Source organism: Rhinolophus sinicus, linkage group LG05, assembly GCF_036562045.2.
Source record: "Rhinolophus sinicus isolate RSC01 linkage group LG05, ASM3656204v1, whole genome shotgun sequence".
Taxonomy (NCBI): domain Eukaryota; kingdom Metazoa; phylum Chordata; class Mammalia; order Chiroptera; family Rhinolophidae; genus Rhinolophus; species Rhinolophus sinicus.
The window spans coordinates 76,632,631-76,646,152 of NC_133755.1; the positions used below are offsets into that span (position 1 = coordinate 76,632,631).

The 13,522-nt window shown below is 40.4% G+C and overlaps 1 protein-coding gene across 3 annotated transcripts in view; it reads right to left on the reverse strand.

The window, feature by feature from the left end:
- The window catches only part of TMEM131 (transmembrane protein 131), a 177,921-nt gene that overhangs the window by 61,768 nt on the left and 102,631 nt on the right, over positions 1 to 13,522 (reverse strand). For all 3 annotated transcript variants that reach the window (XM_019716512.2, XM_019716511.2, XM_074332565.1), the window contains exons 7-11: positions 12,565 to 12,687; positions 8,392 to 8,472; positions 5,853 to 6,003; positions 5,707 to 5,763; positions 4,599 to 4,660 (exon numbers count right to left, since the gene is read on the reverse strand). In XM_019716512.2, coding sequence (XP_019572071.2) covers positions 4,599 to 4,660; positions 5,707 to 5,763; positions 5,853 to 6,003; positions 8,392 to 8,472; positions 12,565 to 12,687 — 474 coding nt within the window. The remainder of the gene's footprint in view (positions 1 to 4,598; positions 4,661 to 5,706; positions 5,764 to 5,852; positions 6,004 to 8,391; positions 8,473 to 12,564; positions 12,688 to 13,522) is intronic.

A 13,522-nucleotide genomic window follows, 5' to 3' on the forward strand; every position in this document is an offset into this window, starting at 1 on the left:
CAGCGTTTGAGCAAACAAGGAAAATCACTTTTCAGTGCATAATAACTGTACACAACAGCTGCACCAATTTGCTGCAGCTTTTATCAAGCTGATACTGGTAAAACAAGTAGTAGTTTTACAGCCATCCTCGAAGTTGCACCATAGACGATAAACACCAGGAAGGCCTGGACCTGTGCACCTTGCCACTACCAGGCGAGGCACCTGTATTTGGAGTTGCTTGCTTTAGCAGTCCTCTGTCTAGAAAGGAGACTGAATTCCTGAAGGGGAATCTGAAACCTCCAGCTTTAGGCAAACTACGCATTTGTGACAAAGAGGAGGAAGGCCGAGGCCCTCCTAACATCCATCCATCTCTAAGTCTGGCTTATTGTACAGAAGACAGGAGAAGCCTTAGGGGGCTCTTATAACTCCGTTTCTGGGGCAGATGGCGTGTCCTCTGGCTGGGGAGGCGAGAAGCACCTCACATGGACCACTGCATCAGAGTTCTAACTTTCTGTGGGTCGTTCCACAAAGCGGCTCCAGTAGCTCTTCACAACACAGAAATGCTTCAAATTCTGTGATCCCCGCTGCACTTACAATAACACCTAAACTGGTCACTAGCCCCAGGCAGCAGGCGTGACTTTCCAGCCCTGAACTTTCACCTCAGCTGCTGTCCCTCACCAGATCAAAAGCTGCCCTTGCCTCATGCTCAGCTCCCGGAGCTGGGAACACTTGTCTGCCACTTTCTGCCTACCTCCTAGTCCTTAGTTATGTCTTCAACCGGCAGCTGCTCAGACAATCCTATCTAAACCACTCCCTCCGCCACGTCTTTCACAAAACATGATGCCGTAAAACCTTGGCTGTCTGATTCATGGCTGTGTTCTCAGTACTTAGCACAGGAGATGGCATGTAATTGATGCTCATTAAATATTTATTAAAGGAAGGGATGAATGAATGAGGAAATAAGACAAAACTACCCAAACTCTGGCTGGGTGTAGGCTTTAGATAATAGAAAAAAACACATACATAGGTAGCTGCAGATGTACATATACAGACACATACATGGATCAGTAGTTTTTAATTGAAACACTGAATGAAAATGAAAATGATGTATGGATTGTCACTGTATACCTAATATACTGTCACGTAACTTTGGAGTTTTTATAGTTGAGTAAGTCCCTTGAAAAGCTGACTCATTTTCCCTATTTTAAAAACTAGGCTGTGTGCACTTTATAGGACTGCTGTGAAATAAGGGAATCCATGTACAAAACCACCTTGCATGGCGCCTGACACATAGGAGAGCAAATAAGAGAGGAAAATGGGCCTATTTCATTCCCTGTCACAAAGACATTGAATACTACATTTCTTTTCATTCACATTCTTAGGATTAGTTGCTAATTTTGTTTTCCTAGAAAATGTTTACTGAAAAGGACATTCATTTCCATCCATTCCATGTATGCAAAAAGCTAGACCAGACCACTTGGGCTACGTAAAGGCACTTGCCCACTGAACCTCTAAACCCTCCCATTTGGAGAAGCGACTGCAGGCCTGAAGTCTGCCCAACAAGTACAAAAGTCCCCATTCTGACCCTGTTCTGCGCAATGGCCTCCCAGACTGGAGAAACCAGGGACACACAGCATGCACTACAAGCAAGAACCACAAGCCACATGACATCTCCAGCTGAGGCAAGGGTAGGGTATCCACCCAGCCAGCGTCTGTCCTCCAGCCAGACACTGTGGTCCACAGCTGCAGAGGCATTTCGGCCGTGGCCTTTGTGGAGTTCAGTGACCTGACGCGGAGGAGAAGGGCTGAGAGGGGGAGCGCACACGTGTGCATGCATCATCGCCACGTATGCAGGGAGACATGCTCCAGGCAGCCAACAGGCTGAAGAAACCCAGCGTCCAAAGAAGTAGGTTACAGCCAAAGCAACCTGGGCAAATCTGGCAGAAGAATTACACTCCAGTACAGGAAACTCCCGATATACTAAACTAGAAAACTTCGAACAAAAACAATCACAACTCTGGGTAGAAAGTGAGATTTTAAAATGGTAACAGAGCAGTGATTCTTAGGTCTCTGCAGTTCACCTACTGGCAAACTCTAGAATGTGTGTGTATGTGTGTGTTTATGCTTGTGGAGGGGAGTCCAACAAAGATTTTCTAAGTTTTCTTTTGTAAAAATAAGGATGTGGGTGGCAGGGGAAGGAGAATGTCCTACTATCTACTACCTTTATTCATAAAATAAATAATATTTTAATGTCAAAGAAAAGTAATAGAGACAATTAATAAAACCAAAAGTTAGTTCTTTGAATCAGCATAATTGACAAACTTGTAGTTAGACTGACCAAAATGTTATTTTAAGTATAGTCAAGACTCTAATTACTAAAATTAAGGATGAAAGAACATTACTACTTATCTCACAGGAAAAAAAAGGATTGTAAGAAAATACGATTAACAATGATACGCCAACAAATTAGATAACTCAGATGAAATGAAAAAATTCCTAGAAAGACATAAACACCGACACTGATTCAAGAAGAAACAGAAAATCTGAATAGACCCGAAACAAGCGAAGAGACTGAGGTAGTAATTTTAAAACTTCCCACAAGCAAGCCTGGGCCCAGATGGCCTCAGGGATGACTTCCCGTGCACCTTAAAGAAGAGTGAACCGCAAAGCTTCCTTCACACACTTCCCAATTCATTCTATAAAAACAACCTTCTACTAGTTTTTGGCATAAAATAATGGATATTTTAACATCAAACAAAGAAATAAGTATATTATCGCAGAATAGTCCCTCTCCTGAAAGGGTGTTTATAACTTTATATTAACATACACACACTCATATTTTTATAAACATTTATACTGTTATTTTGCTCATTTTTCTATAGACTCACGAAAATTTCAATACAGATTAAAGAGCCAAAACCAATCACTAACCCTCAATATAGTAGTAACAATCAGCATTATGCATACATTTTTAGAAAAATATAATTATTGCTATAAATAGTAATTACAAAAAAACTGCACAACAGAAATATTCACTGGAGTATTTCCTTATGTAAAAGGTCACTACTGGACAACACGAAGAGTTTCATTCCATAGAAATTTCCATGATAATCATTCAAAAGACTGAATTTAAAGAAAATAATCAAGTCAACAAATAAAAAGATGAATATATTTTTGAAAGCGAGCACAGAGAAATCTATAGACTAAGATTACTGTTAAGAAAGGTAAGAACAAGAGACAATGCTGCGGCTGTTCACGGCTTTGGGGCTTTGTTTCCACGGTACTAGGCTGGCCAGGTCAAAGCAGCTGTTCCTGGTCATCTGTGGAAGGGTCTCAGGCTTCTGGGGACCCGAGGAGCATGGCAGTGGAGGGCAGGACTCCAGGTGGGAGAGTTCCAGCCCTCACGCCCATATCGCCTGCTCAGTTCTCCCACCTAACAGAGCACCACCCGGACTCAGCCCACTAGTGAGCAAGGTCACTGCATTAAAACGCGGTTGCGTGGGGTGAGGGCCTCTGGGCTGCCTCACTGCGCCGCGTCTGCTCTCCTCTCTCTGGTCTGTACTGCGCCACCTGCTGGTAACTCTGGGTTTGGCCGCGGACAGACAAAGGCCCCTGATGGAAGTCGGAAGCCCAGTCGGTCGCTCATTTTATCAGTTCCCTGAATTTGGGTTTCTGATCAGCACAGGTTATAATAAAAATGTACTGCTTTCCTCTTCCACGATTCCCTCTGAATGTACTTTGGGGACCTCAGTAGGGGTCGACGTTGTAACTAAGCCAAATTTAGATATCCCTGTCTTTATTTTTTTTTTTTTGGCCTAAAACCATCTCATGGCACCCTAATTCCACTAAGGCATAAAAGCCACCTACCTGTATGTGTGAGAGGAAGAGGGGGACCCCAGTTTACAGTACACAATCTAGGGTAACTACCACTGCTGCCAGCTGGGCACAGCACTTACGAGTAATGTTAACAGCACGCCCTTACCCACCATCCTTCCTGGCTTCATGGTTTCTCTTCCCAACACCTCTGAGTGTTTTCTTTCTCCCTTTTTACTTCTTGCTTCATACACTAAGTCTAACGACCCAACCTGATAGAATCCTACCGTGTTTCCCCGAAAATAAGACCTAGCTGGACCATCTTTTGGAGCAAATGTGTCTTTTGGAGCAAAAATTAATGTAAGATCCGATCTGATAGTAAAATAAGACCGGGTCTTACATTAATTTTTGCTCCAAAAGACACATTAGAGCTGATGGTCCAGCTAGGTCCTATTTCCGCGGAAACAGAGTATATAACCTGTTTTTCTTTGCACAGGGCACACAGATCCTAGGAATCTATCTACCAGAATTCTCCCAGAGGCCTCTCATACGATTCTGCCTGAACAGGAACCTCCTGAACTTCGGTTCAAACTCAGCTTGGAGAAGATCCTCTATGTTCCCTTCTCATCCTTAAAATCAGGTGGTTAGAGGCAGAACAGTTTCTCACATCACACTCAGAACCAAAGTGTCACCAGATCACCACAAAATGAATTCCATTACAGCAAGAGTTCAATTGTTTTTAACTCTGTCATAAGTTTAAAAACAAAGGATATATAAATTAGGAAAAAAAATAAGTAAAAACTTACTGTTATTGGTACATCTTTTGTTCCTGAATTTAATAAATGAAGATTTAAAACTTTTGGTAGATCTGTTAAAATTAAGAAAAAGAAGTATTTCTTAAAAAGGTGTGTTTTATAGCAAGTTAGAATCTATATTAAATATCAGATTAAATCTGTTCTAGAATGTGAAATAAAATTAAAAATGTGCAATGTGAAATTATATTAAAACTGATTCTAATTTTCAAAAATGGGTCTTTAATCCCAGACAACCAAATTTTAATTACATATGGGCCATTGACATTCCAAATTTCAAGTACAATTGACACCTGAGCACCATGGGGAGTAGGGGTGCCGACCCCCACATAGTCGGAAATCTGTGTATAACTTTTGACTCTCTGGAAACTTAACGACACTCCTTCGGGACCCACCAGAGCTGGTTCCAGGACCCTGCGGAGGCTCAAGTTCGATACAGAAAATGTCCTAGAACAATGGCTACAGTCAGTCCTGCGCATCTGCCGATTCCCAACCGCGGATCAAAAATACTGTTTTCGACCTGTGGGTTGGTTGACTCTGTGGATGCGAAACCGGGAGACGGAGGGCCGACTGCATAGTTACTGAAAAAAGTCCGCGTGTATGTATGTGGCCCCGGGCAGTTGAAACGCGTGTAGTTCCAGCATAACTGTACTGTTACTTTTTCCTTAACAAACCCTTAACTCGATTGTTTTCAACTTTAGATTGTGAATTCTTTCTCTGACTACCTGGGACAAGTTTTTAACATTATTCCATTATAATGCAATTGAATAATCCATACCTAAATAAAAATCTAGAAGTAGGTGAGGGACTGGATTACAAAACTGGGAAACTACCTCCTGCTCCAATCCTGTGTTTAGAAGACTTCCCTTAAGTTATCCCATGGCCTCGCTTCCGCATCTGGTAAGTGATGGTATCCCCCAGAGGAATAGGGTACATATAACCTGCAAGGGCTCTCGGTTCCCAAAAGTAGATTTCTACAAGGTCACGTAACCCACTAGAACGCACTTTCAAAGCCGGATTACAGTAGAGGAAAGTAGAGCCATGTAGCAATGAACAGCGATTTTCTTTTTAAGACCCATGAAGACACAGTCTCTTTTCTTACCTTGTGTTCGTAGTGTACCAAAATCTAACATTTCTGTTGAGGAATAAATTCCAGGAGCTTGGAAAAAAAGAAAACAATGATATTTCACTTTGCCAGAGTAAGATGTATTGAAAACAAACCAAACAAACGTGCAGTTTTCCACTGACCTGTTGTAACCTCAACCTCGACAGGAAGAATGATGAACTCAGTGCTGTCCGAAGCATTCGTCTTTATTCTTATGAAGGCTGTGTGGTTATCCGCTTCTCTGGATGAAAAGCTGGCTCTCATCACTCCCTTGGTTTCATAAGGAGGAATTTCCTGACAAGTTAACAGACCATAATGTAGCACAGCTTTTGTAATGCTGCAAAACCACCATGGTTTATTGAGTAAGATGACACTACTGAAAGATATGTAATTATTATATATACTACTAAGAAAAAGTACACTAAGTAAACAAGTATATTTCACTGACTAGCACACATTCCAATTTGGGAGGATGTTAAAAATGTGAAAAACTTGAATTGTCAGTTCCAAAGGCGTCATTAAGAAGTAGAATTAATCTATAAAATCAGTGGTTCTTTCATGTGCTGGTGGTGCATAGGGGTGTAATTCAGGCCTGAAGTTCTCTAACCAATATAAATGTCACCATCAGAGGGAAAAGCTTTGTGAAGTCTGCAGGAGTTTCTTTACATCATAAGCAGACAGCTTAGACACTGCTTCCTTTTCATTTAAAAACTAACAAAACAAAGCTTCCCAAGCAAATCCCAGTTTATCAACTGGGTCAGGAAGGCTCTAGGTGTGGAAAAGATAGCATCAGTTCTCAGGTCTGTAGCAAGAGAACACTCACACCTACACTAGGTGGAAGGCTCACTGACAAACATCTTTTTTTTGAGGCGTAATTCTTTTCCTGGTTTTAGAACAATCTGGCTTCCTTGGGACCATCAGAATTTGTACCACCTTTTGGGATATTTTAGGATATCTCTGTGTTTTAGATTTTACTGCTCTTCACTAACCTCTACTCTCAACCTTTTAGTCCCAAAGTAGGAAAACAGTGATTAGAACCCTCCTGGGGCCACTAGAGAGGGACCATCCACTCATCCAGCTCACTCATCTCTAGGGAGCTGACTTAGATCTCTGGGTTTTCTCATGCACTAAGATGGACTTTGGGTGAAGTCAAGGCCAACTGACATTTTTCTTACTCTAACTTTGTAGGAAAAACAATCACTGTATATTTTCTTGTAGCCACTGGGAATATTAAAACATCACGCTTCTCTGCTACCATTCATCATACCATGTTTCCCCGAAAATAAGACCTAGCCGGACCATCAGCTCTAATGCTTCTTTTGGAGCAAAAAATTAATATAAGACCCAGTCTTATGTTATATTATACAAGACCTGATCTTATATTATAGTAAAATAAGACCGGGTCTTATATTAATTTTTGCTTCAAAAGTCTCATTAGAGCTGATGGTCCGGCTAGGTCTTATTTTCGGGGAAACACAGTAGTTCTTAACTAATTAGAAATCTGAATTCTCTTATGTTTATTAGATACCTATTATATTTCATAGTCAGTTCGTAGTTCTATCTAGAAATATAATACAAATGTAATAGCGTATAATTAATTTTATGAAGCGTTGTTTTATACATTATTTTTCCAAAAGGCTTTTCAAATAATAACATAATTTCACGGTAAAACATTTTGTGAAAGGATATCAATGGACTGTCATTACATATTTCTACCAGCTAGTGTGTTTCTGTATTGTAGTCATCAGCCAGTCACCAACAAATTTGTTTCTGAATGTTGAACTCAACATTCTAAAAATGTCCCCTCCACATCCCTTCCCTGGTTGAGACTGGTCAGAAGACAGACTCAAGAGGCTATGTGTGTTTGTTTTAACAGAGTAATTCATAAAGATGCTGATCGTCAGATGTACTCGTCGTGGTCTAGTCAGTGTGTCTCCAGTAATGGCTGGGTAGCCCTGGGAGTGACCTTAGTACAAGAACCACATTCGCTGTGTCTTTCCCCTCTGATTAAAGCATAGCGGAAAACATTAAGCACACACACCAAAATCACCTCTCCAATGGAAGGAACCCTTACAAAGAAGGTAGTTGCTACATAGTCACTAATTTTGTTAATATTTCCTAGCATTCTCTATGAAAAAGCGGCTCTCTATGCACTGACACAAACTATTATTAAATATTCAACAATATTAAAGAATGACGTAGATCATCCAAGAATTTAAACATTCCTAAGTCATTACAAGGGCTCGACTATGTTCCCTCTGCAAATGGCATTTCCTCTACCAAGAATAAGTCTGAATGCTCAATTCTCTACCTTCAAAAATAGAAAGGATCCTTCCCACAGGTTAGGAGATTTTTTCTTTTTTTAAAATCTCAGTGTAAAGCATATTATAAACGATTAGATTCAGAGACAACTTCACCAATGTAATTCCGAGAAAGAACAGTTGAAATCTCTTCCTTTCCTCACAAGTGGGTTAAAGCTCCCACCAATTTTGTTCACTGATCTTTCTAGAAATTACTACTTAAAACTTTTCTCTTACTCTCTCACCCAATTTTCAAATATACTTTATATAAATTTAATGTTAAGACAATAATTAAGGAAAAGTCAGCCATATTTCTTCAGGTGATAAGGAGTTAAGCATTTTCTGGTGTGGCCACATGTGAAAGAAACGTGTCAGCACTCACCCACAGTTTTCTGGTGCCTCCTTGTTGACCCGTTGGAAGTTCTAGATGCAGATCACCTCCACTAGAATACATTTCTACAACCTATGACAAAAGAGCATCTGATGGTTAAGTTCAAAACTATATTCTCTATACACGTGATGGCTGTTATACAGAAATAAATCTGACACCCGAATTGTTTACCATGAAAAATGTGAACACATTTACAGATACAAATGTAGGATACTATCACGTGATATCACCAGTTAGTGGCCCATAATGTGTAAGCAATGGTGGTATTTCTAACGAAAACAAGGTAACTTTGAAATATTAAACTTAGAAACAGTGTGGTTGTCTCAGAGACTGGATTTTAGAAAATCCATCCATAGGACACATACACTATTTTATGGAAATTATCAAATTTTAGAAATACAAATTTTGTATTTCTTACAGCAACACAAGTGTTCTTTACTCACACATTTATAACAAGATCTACAGCAGCTCTAACAACTACTATAACTGAGAAACAGTGAAGAGGTTATTCTGAGACATACGCAACCATTTTAACATGGTCTGAAAACATCTGATTCCCCCAGGTGGCAAAATCACAGCTACCATCTACACCGCTGTGGCCTGTACCTACACTCGTGTTTTAACAGTTTTAATGAGGGTAACTGATGTACCATAAAGTGTACGACTTGATGAAGTCTGACCTGTGTACACAGGCATTAAGCTACCGCTGTGATTAAGATGGAAACATTCCTGTCACCCCCCACCTCCGAAATCCCTGTTTCATGTCCTGTGCAACCCACTGGTCCTTCTCTGCTGCTCCCATCCCCAGGTAACCACTGAGCTACTCTAGGCCACTCTAGGTTCATTTGTATTTTCTAGAATTTTATAGACATGAAACTGCAGTCTGTACTCTGGTGTCTGACCGCTTTTATTCAGTGTAATTATTTTGAGATCCATCGAGTTGTTGTGTGTATTAATAGTTCATTTCTTTTTGATTTAATGGCTATGCCACAGCTTTTAACCTATTTGCCTAATGATGACCATCTGGGTCACTCCCAGGTTTTGGTCATTACAGATAAAGCTGCTGTGAATGTGGCATTGTGTAAGCCTGTGTGGACATCTGCTTTTCTTTCTCTTAGGTACAGACCTAAGAACTGAATGGGTCACATGGCTGGAGACTTTCCTACAAATGCAGGTGACTCTATCTCTTAATAAGAAATAATGTATTTAATTAAGTGCAAATTTGGGGGTGAAGTAATAAGAGAATGGGGGGAAACCTTCACTTGTTTCATCACAGAAGTCTTCCAGGTGTATATAAAAAAGGACAAAGCAGGAAAAAACAGCAATATATTAGTATAAGCTTGAAGATTTTCAGTGTGTGTGGTGTAAGAGAAGCACTGGGTGGAGACGAATGAGCTAAGATTTTCTCAGCATTATTACTTGCCTTCCAATTTCGTACAGTGTTCCCCTAAATACCCGTGGTATTAATAGTAGTAGCACCTTAACTGACGGGGTAATTATGGAACTTTTTCTGAAAAGCCAAAAAACATCACATATTATTTCATTTAACCTTCCAAAGTATTAAGGAAACAAGCATAACAATGTTTAGAAACAGAAGACTGAAAGGTAGACTACTGATAATAGGAAAATAAGTAAGGAAATAGGGACAGAAAGAGGCTAAATTATAAAATCAAAGGAAAGATTACATTAAAACTAAGTATGTGACACATTCCTGATTTTTAGTCTAGTCCAGTGCTATTTATCTGAAATTAGTAAAGTTTAGGAAAAAAGAAATCCAACAATCTACACAGAACTTACGTTAAAAATTCCCACAAAGAGTGTCTACTTCTGTATGCCTACCTATACACATGCACACGCACAGGAAGGTTGGATGTGACATACGCAAGGTCACGTGAATGGGGTCTGTGAGGAAGCCTTGGGGCTGGAGCTGTGCTAACGCAACAGTTACCAGCGACATGTGCTCACTGAAGTTTAAATTAACTGAAATTAAATAAAATGAAATGTTCAGTTCCTCAGCCACCATAGCCACAAATTCAAGTGCTCAACAGCCACGGGTGGCTAGTGGCTACTGTACTGGACAGAGCAGATAGGGAAACTTTGAACCATCGCAGAAAGGTCCACTGGACAGTGCTGGATTGGAAAGTAGGAAGTTCAAGGGGACTTTTGCTTCACACTTGTTGAACTGTTAACATTTATTTCCCCAGGAAGAAAATAAGTCTTGGGGATGCAAGGTACAGCGTGGTGACTACAGTTAACAATACTGTTTTCCATATTTGAAAGTTGCTAAGAGTAGATATTAAAAGTTCTTATCACAAGAGAAAATGTGTAACTATGTGTGGTGATGGACGGTAACTAGACTTATCGTGGTGACCATGTCCCCATATATACAAATACTGAATCATTACACTGTACACCTGAGACTAACATAATATAATGTTGTATGTCAATTATGCCGCAATGAAAAAAAAGGCTATCAAGTAAGCATTTGGATAAATATATTTTCCCTCAAAAAGAGTATTTTCTGGATATTCTACACTGGTTATAAGAGGGCAACTCTGGTTTTCTATTTACTCTCCTGTGTGTTGGTGAAAAGTTCATTTGTGTCAAATCTTCTTGAATTAAAATGTTATATATAACTGGAAAGAGACTAGATGAACAAAAGAAAAAAATCAGTATTGAACTCAAAGAGATAAATCGTTCTAGCCAATAGCCTGGTGACTCTAAAGCTGAGAAGAGAAGGCACAGACGGTAAGGCCACTGGAACAACTGTAGGTTGTCCCCACTTGCTGAGTCTGTGAGCCCATCTTTCCAGCAGGAAGTGGCTCCTGAGTCTGGTCTGGCCACCACACAGAAGGAGCACTGGGGCTCTGCCACACGGCCACCACCGCTACCGCAGTACGTCAACTCATGCAGTGGGTCTGGCAGGATGAAAAACATGTTTTTTTATGTCTTTGACTGAAAGTAGTATTAAAAAAAAAAGTAGCAAGAATTTATGTGGTTTCTGCATAGATCTGTAATAAAAGTTAGCCAGAAGAGGGGAAAATACACCATTAACCAAAGGAGCAAAAGGACACAAATGACAGTGATGAGAAACGGAAACACTTCACTTTTAAAAGTAGGACACAGAGCTTTCCCTCTTTTGTGATGATGACATCTAACTCAAAACAATGTGAATTGTGGCAGAGTATTTTTATTAGTAGCTATCCTCATCCAATGTCAGCCAAGTGTTGGGGAGAAACCCCATTCATGCTACTTTAGCATATAATTCCTACGCATTTTACAAGTCAGTTTCTGCAAATCTCCTGTTCCTCATTTCCCCTTTCACTGTTTATGAGTTTTCTACCAGGGGTTCTAGCATGACAAAACCCATTTTGGCTGCCACAGTTTACCACAATATATAGCATTTCCCTCCATTGCTTATTTTCAAGCCACGTAACATCCTTCAGTGTTGGTCCTAAAGAACTCGGGGGCCCTGGGTGTGGGTATTAGGCACCATTTGGGAAAGCACCCATCTCTCCTCCCAACACAGACAACATAACTAGATGCTATAGTTGGAGCCTATGTATAGCTGGAAGTCACTGGGGATGTGGGTGGGGATTATGGGAAACATCTAAAAGAGTGACACCAGCCATGCCCACAGTGGAAGAGACAGGAACTATGATCAGGGATTTCTAATTTGAAAACAATTACTGCTAAAAGACTGGGTAAGATAAGGAGCTGGATTTTTTAAATAAAAAGTAAGTGCTTTTCATCATGATTCTCTGTTACCCTTCCCTTGTACTTCAATTTCCAGGCTCTCATCACCAAAAATGTGTTATTATCAGAAACAGTACAAACTATGTTTTTAAAAATTTACACTGGACCAGAAAGAGCTTACAGGCAAGAAAAGAAGGAGCCTTATGTAGCCAAAAACTCTTCATAAATTAATACAGAGTTACCTAAACTATAACACCAGAGAAGCCATAATTGTTTTAAAAATGGTTCCCAAAATTCAGTAGTCCAGAATCCAGACCACAGCAAGACGCATTAAAAGAACACCCCTTTCAATACAGCTTTAGAAGCCCGTTATTTACACAGTCCTGACGATCACAATGAGCTGAGACGGAAGCTAAGCTTTCCTTCCCATCACACGATGCTGACTCAGAATCGCCATCACGGACTCACCTGCAGAGGCTCACTGTGCGGGTTGTGTATGTTGATTATAGGTGAGAAACTGCCATTCACAGGGACTCTGGCCCCAAGGAACGGCCTCAGTCGGTAAGGATTCGGAACTCCAACACCAAATACCTGTTTCAGAGAAGAACAAGGGCAATCTGAGTTGCTTTTGTAACTTTTTTTTACAGTTATAACTGATTGATTTGGGGAACACTGGTGAGTCTCATTTAGATGAAAAAATCTTAACTCCCTTTAAAGAGTCCACGTGTAGTTTCTATATCTGATTTGGCTGCGTATTTAATATATATATGTATATACATATATGCGCATTTCAAATGATTTCTGTAATACACTGGAAATTAAAATGATAGCAGTGCTTCATGAAGTCATGGGACAGACCAGAGGAGAAAATAGAGAATCGAAAGATTTCCCTACTCACAGTGTAAGGGATATAAATGATAAAGGTCTATTACTTTGTTTTGTGCACTTGAAACTTTAAAAAAAAAAAAAAGATTTCCCTACTCAAACTCTCAGAAGATGGATCTAGGACTCAGATGGTTTCCCAAATATGAAGCCCAGACCCAGGGCATTCCCAGATGGGAGGGAAGGTGCACGGTCGGGCACACAGGGTGAGCGGTCCCCCAATCGACAAACATTTATTAAGTGCCTGCGATGTGCTAGGAACGTAAGTTCTAGTATGAGGGGCAGACTAGGTAAGAACAAAAAAAGGTTTTAAGAAGGGGCAATATGATACAGAGTAACTGCTGGTAGGGAGGACGGAATATTCTTTTAGAGGGTGGTCAGGGTAGTCTTCTCTGGGGAGGTGACGTGACCTGTTGCCACCTGAAAGATGGATACAGGCAAGGGGACGCATAAAGGCAAATGGCTTGTTTGAAGACCAGGAAGAAGGTGAAGAGCAGTCACATGGGAGGAGGTAGGAGATCCAATGGGAGTCAAGTCTCAGCCC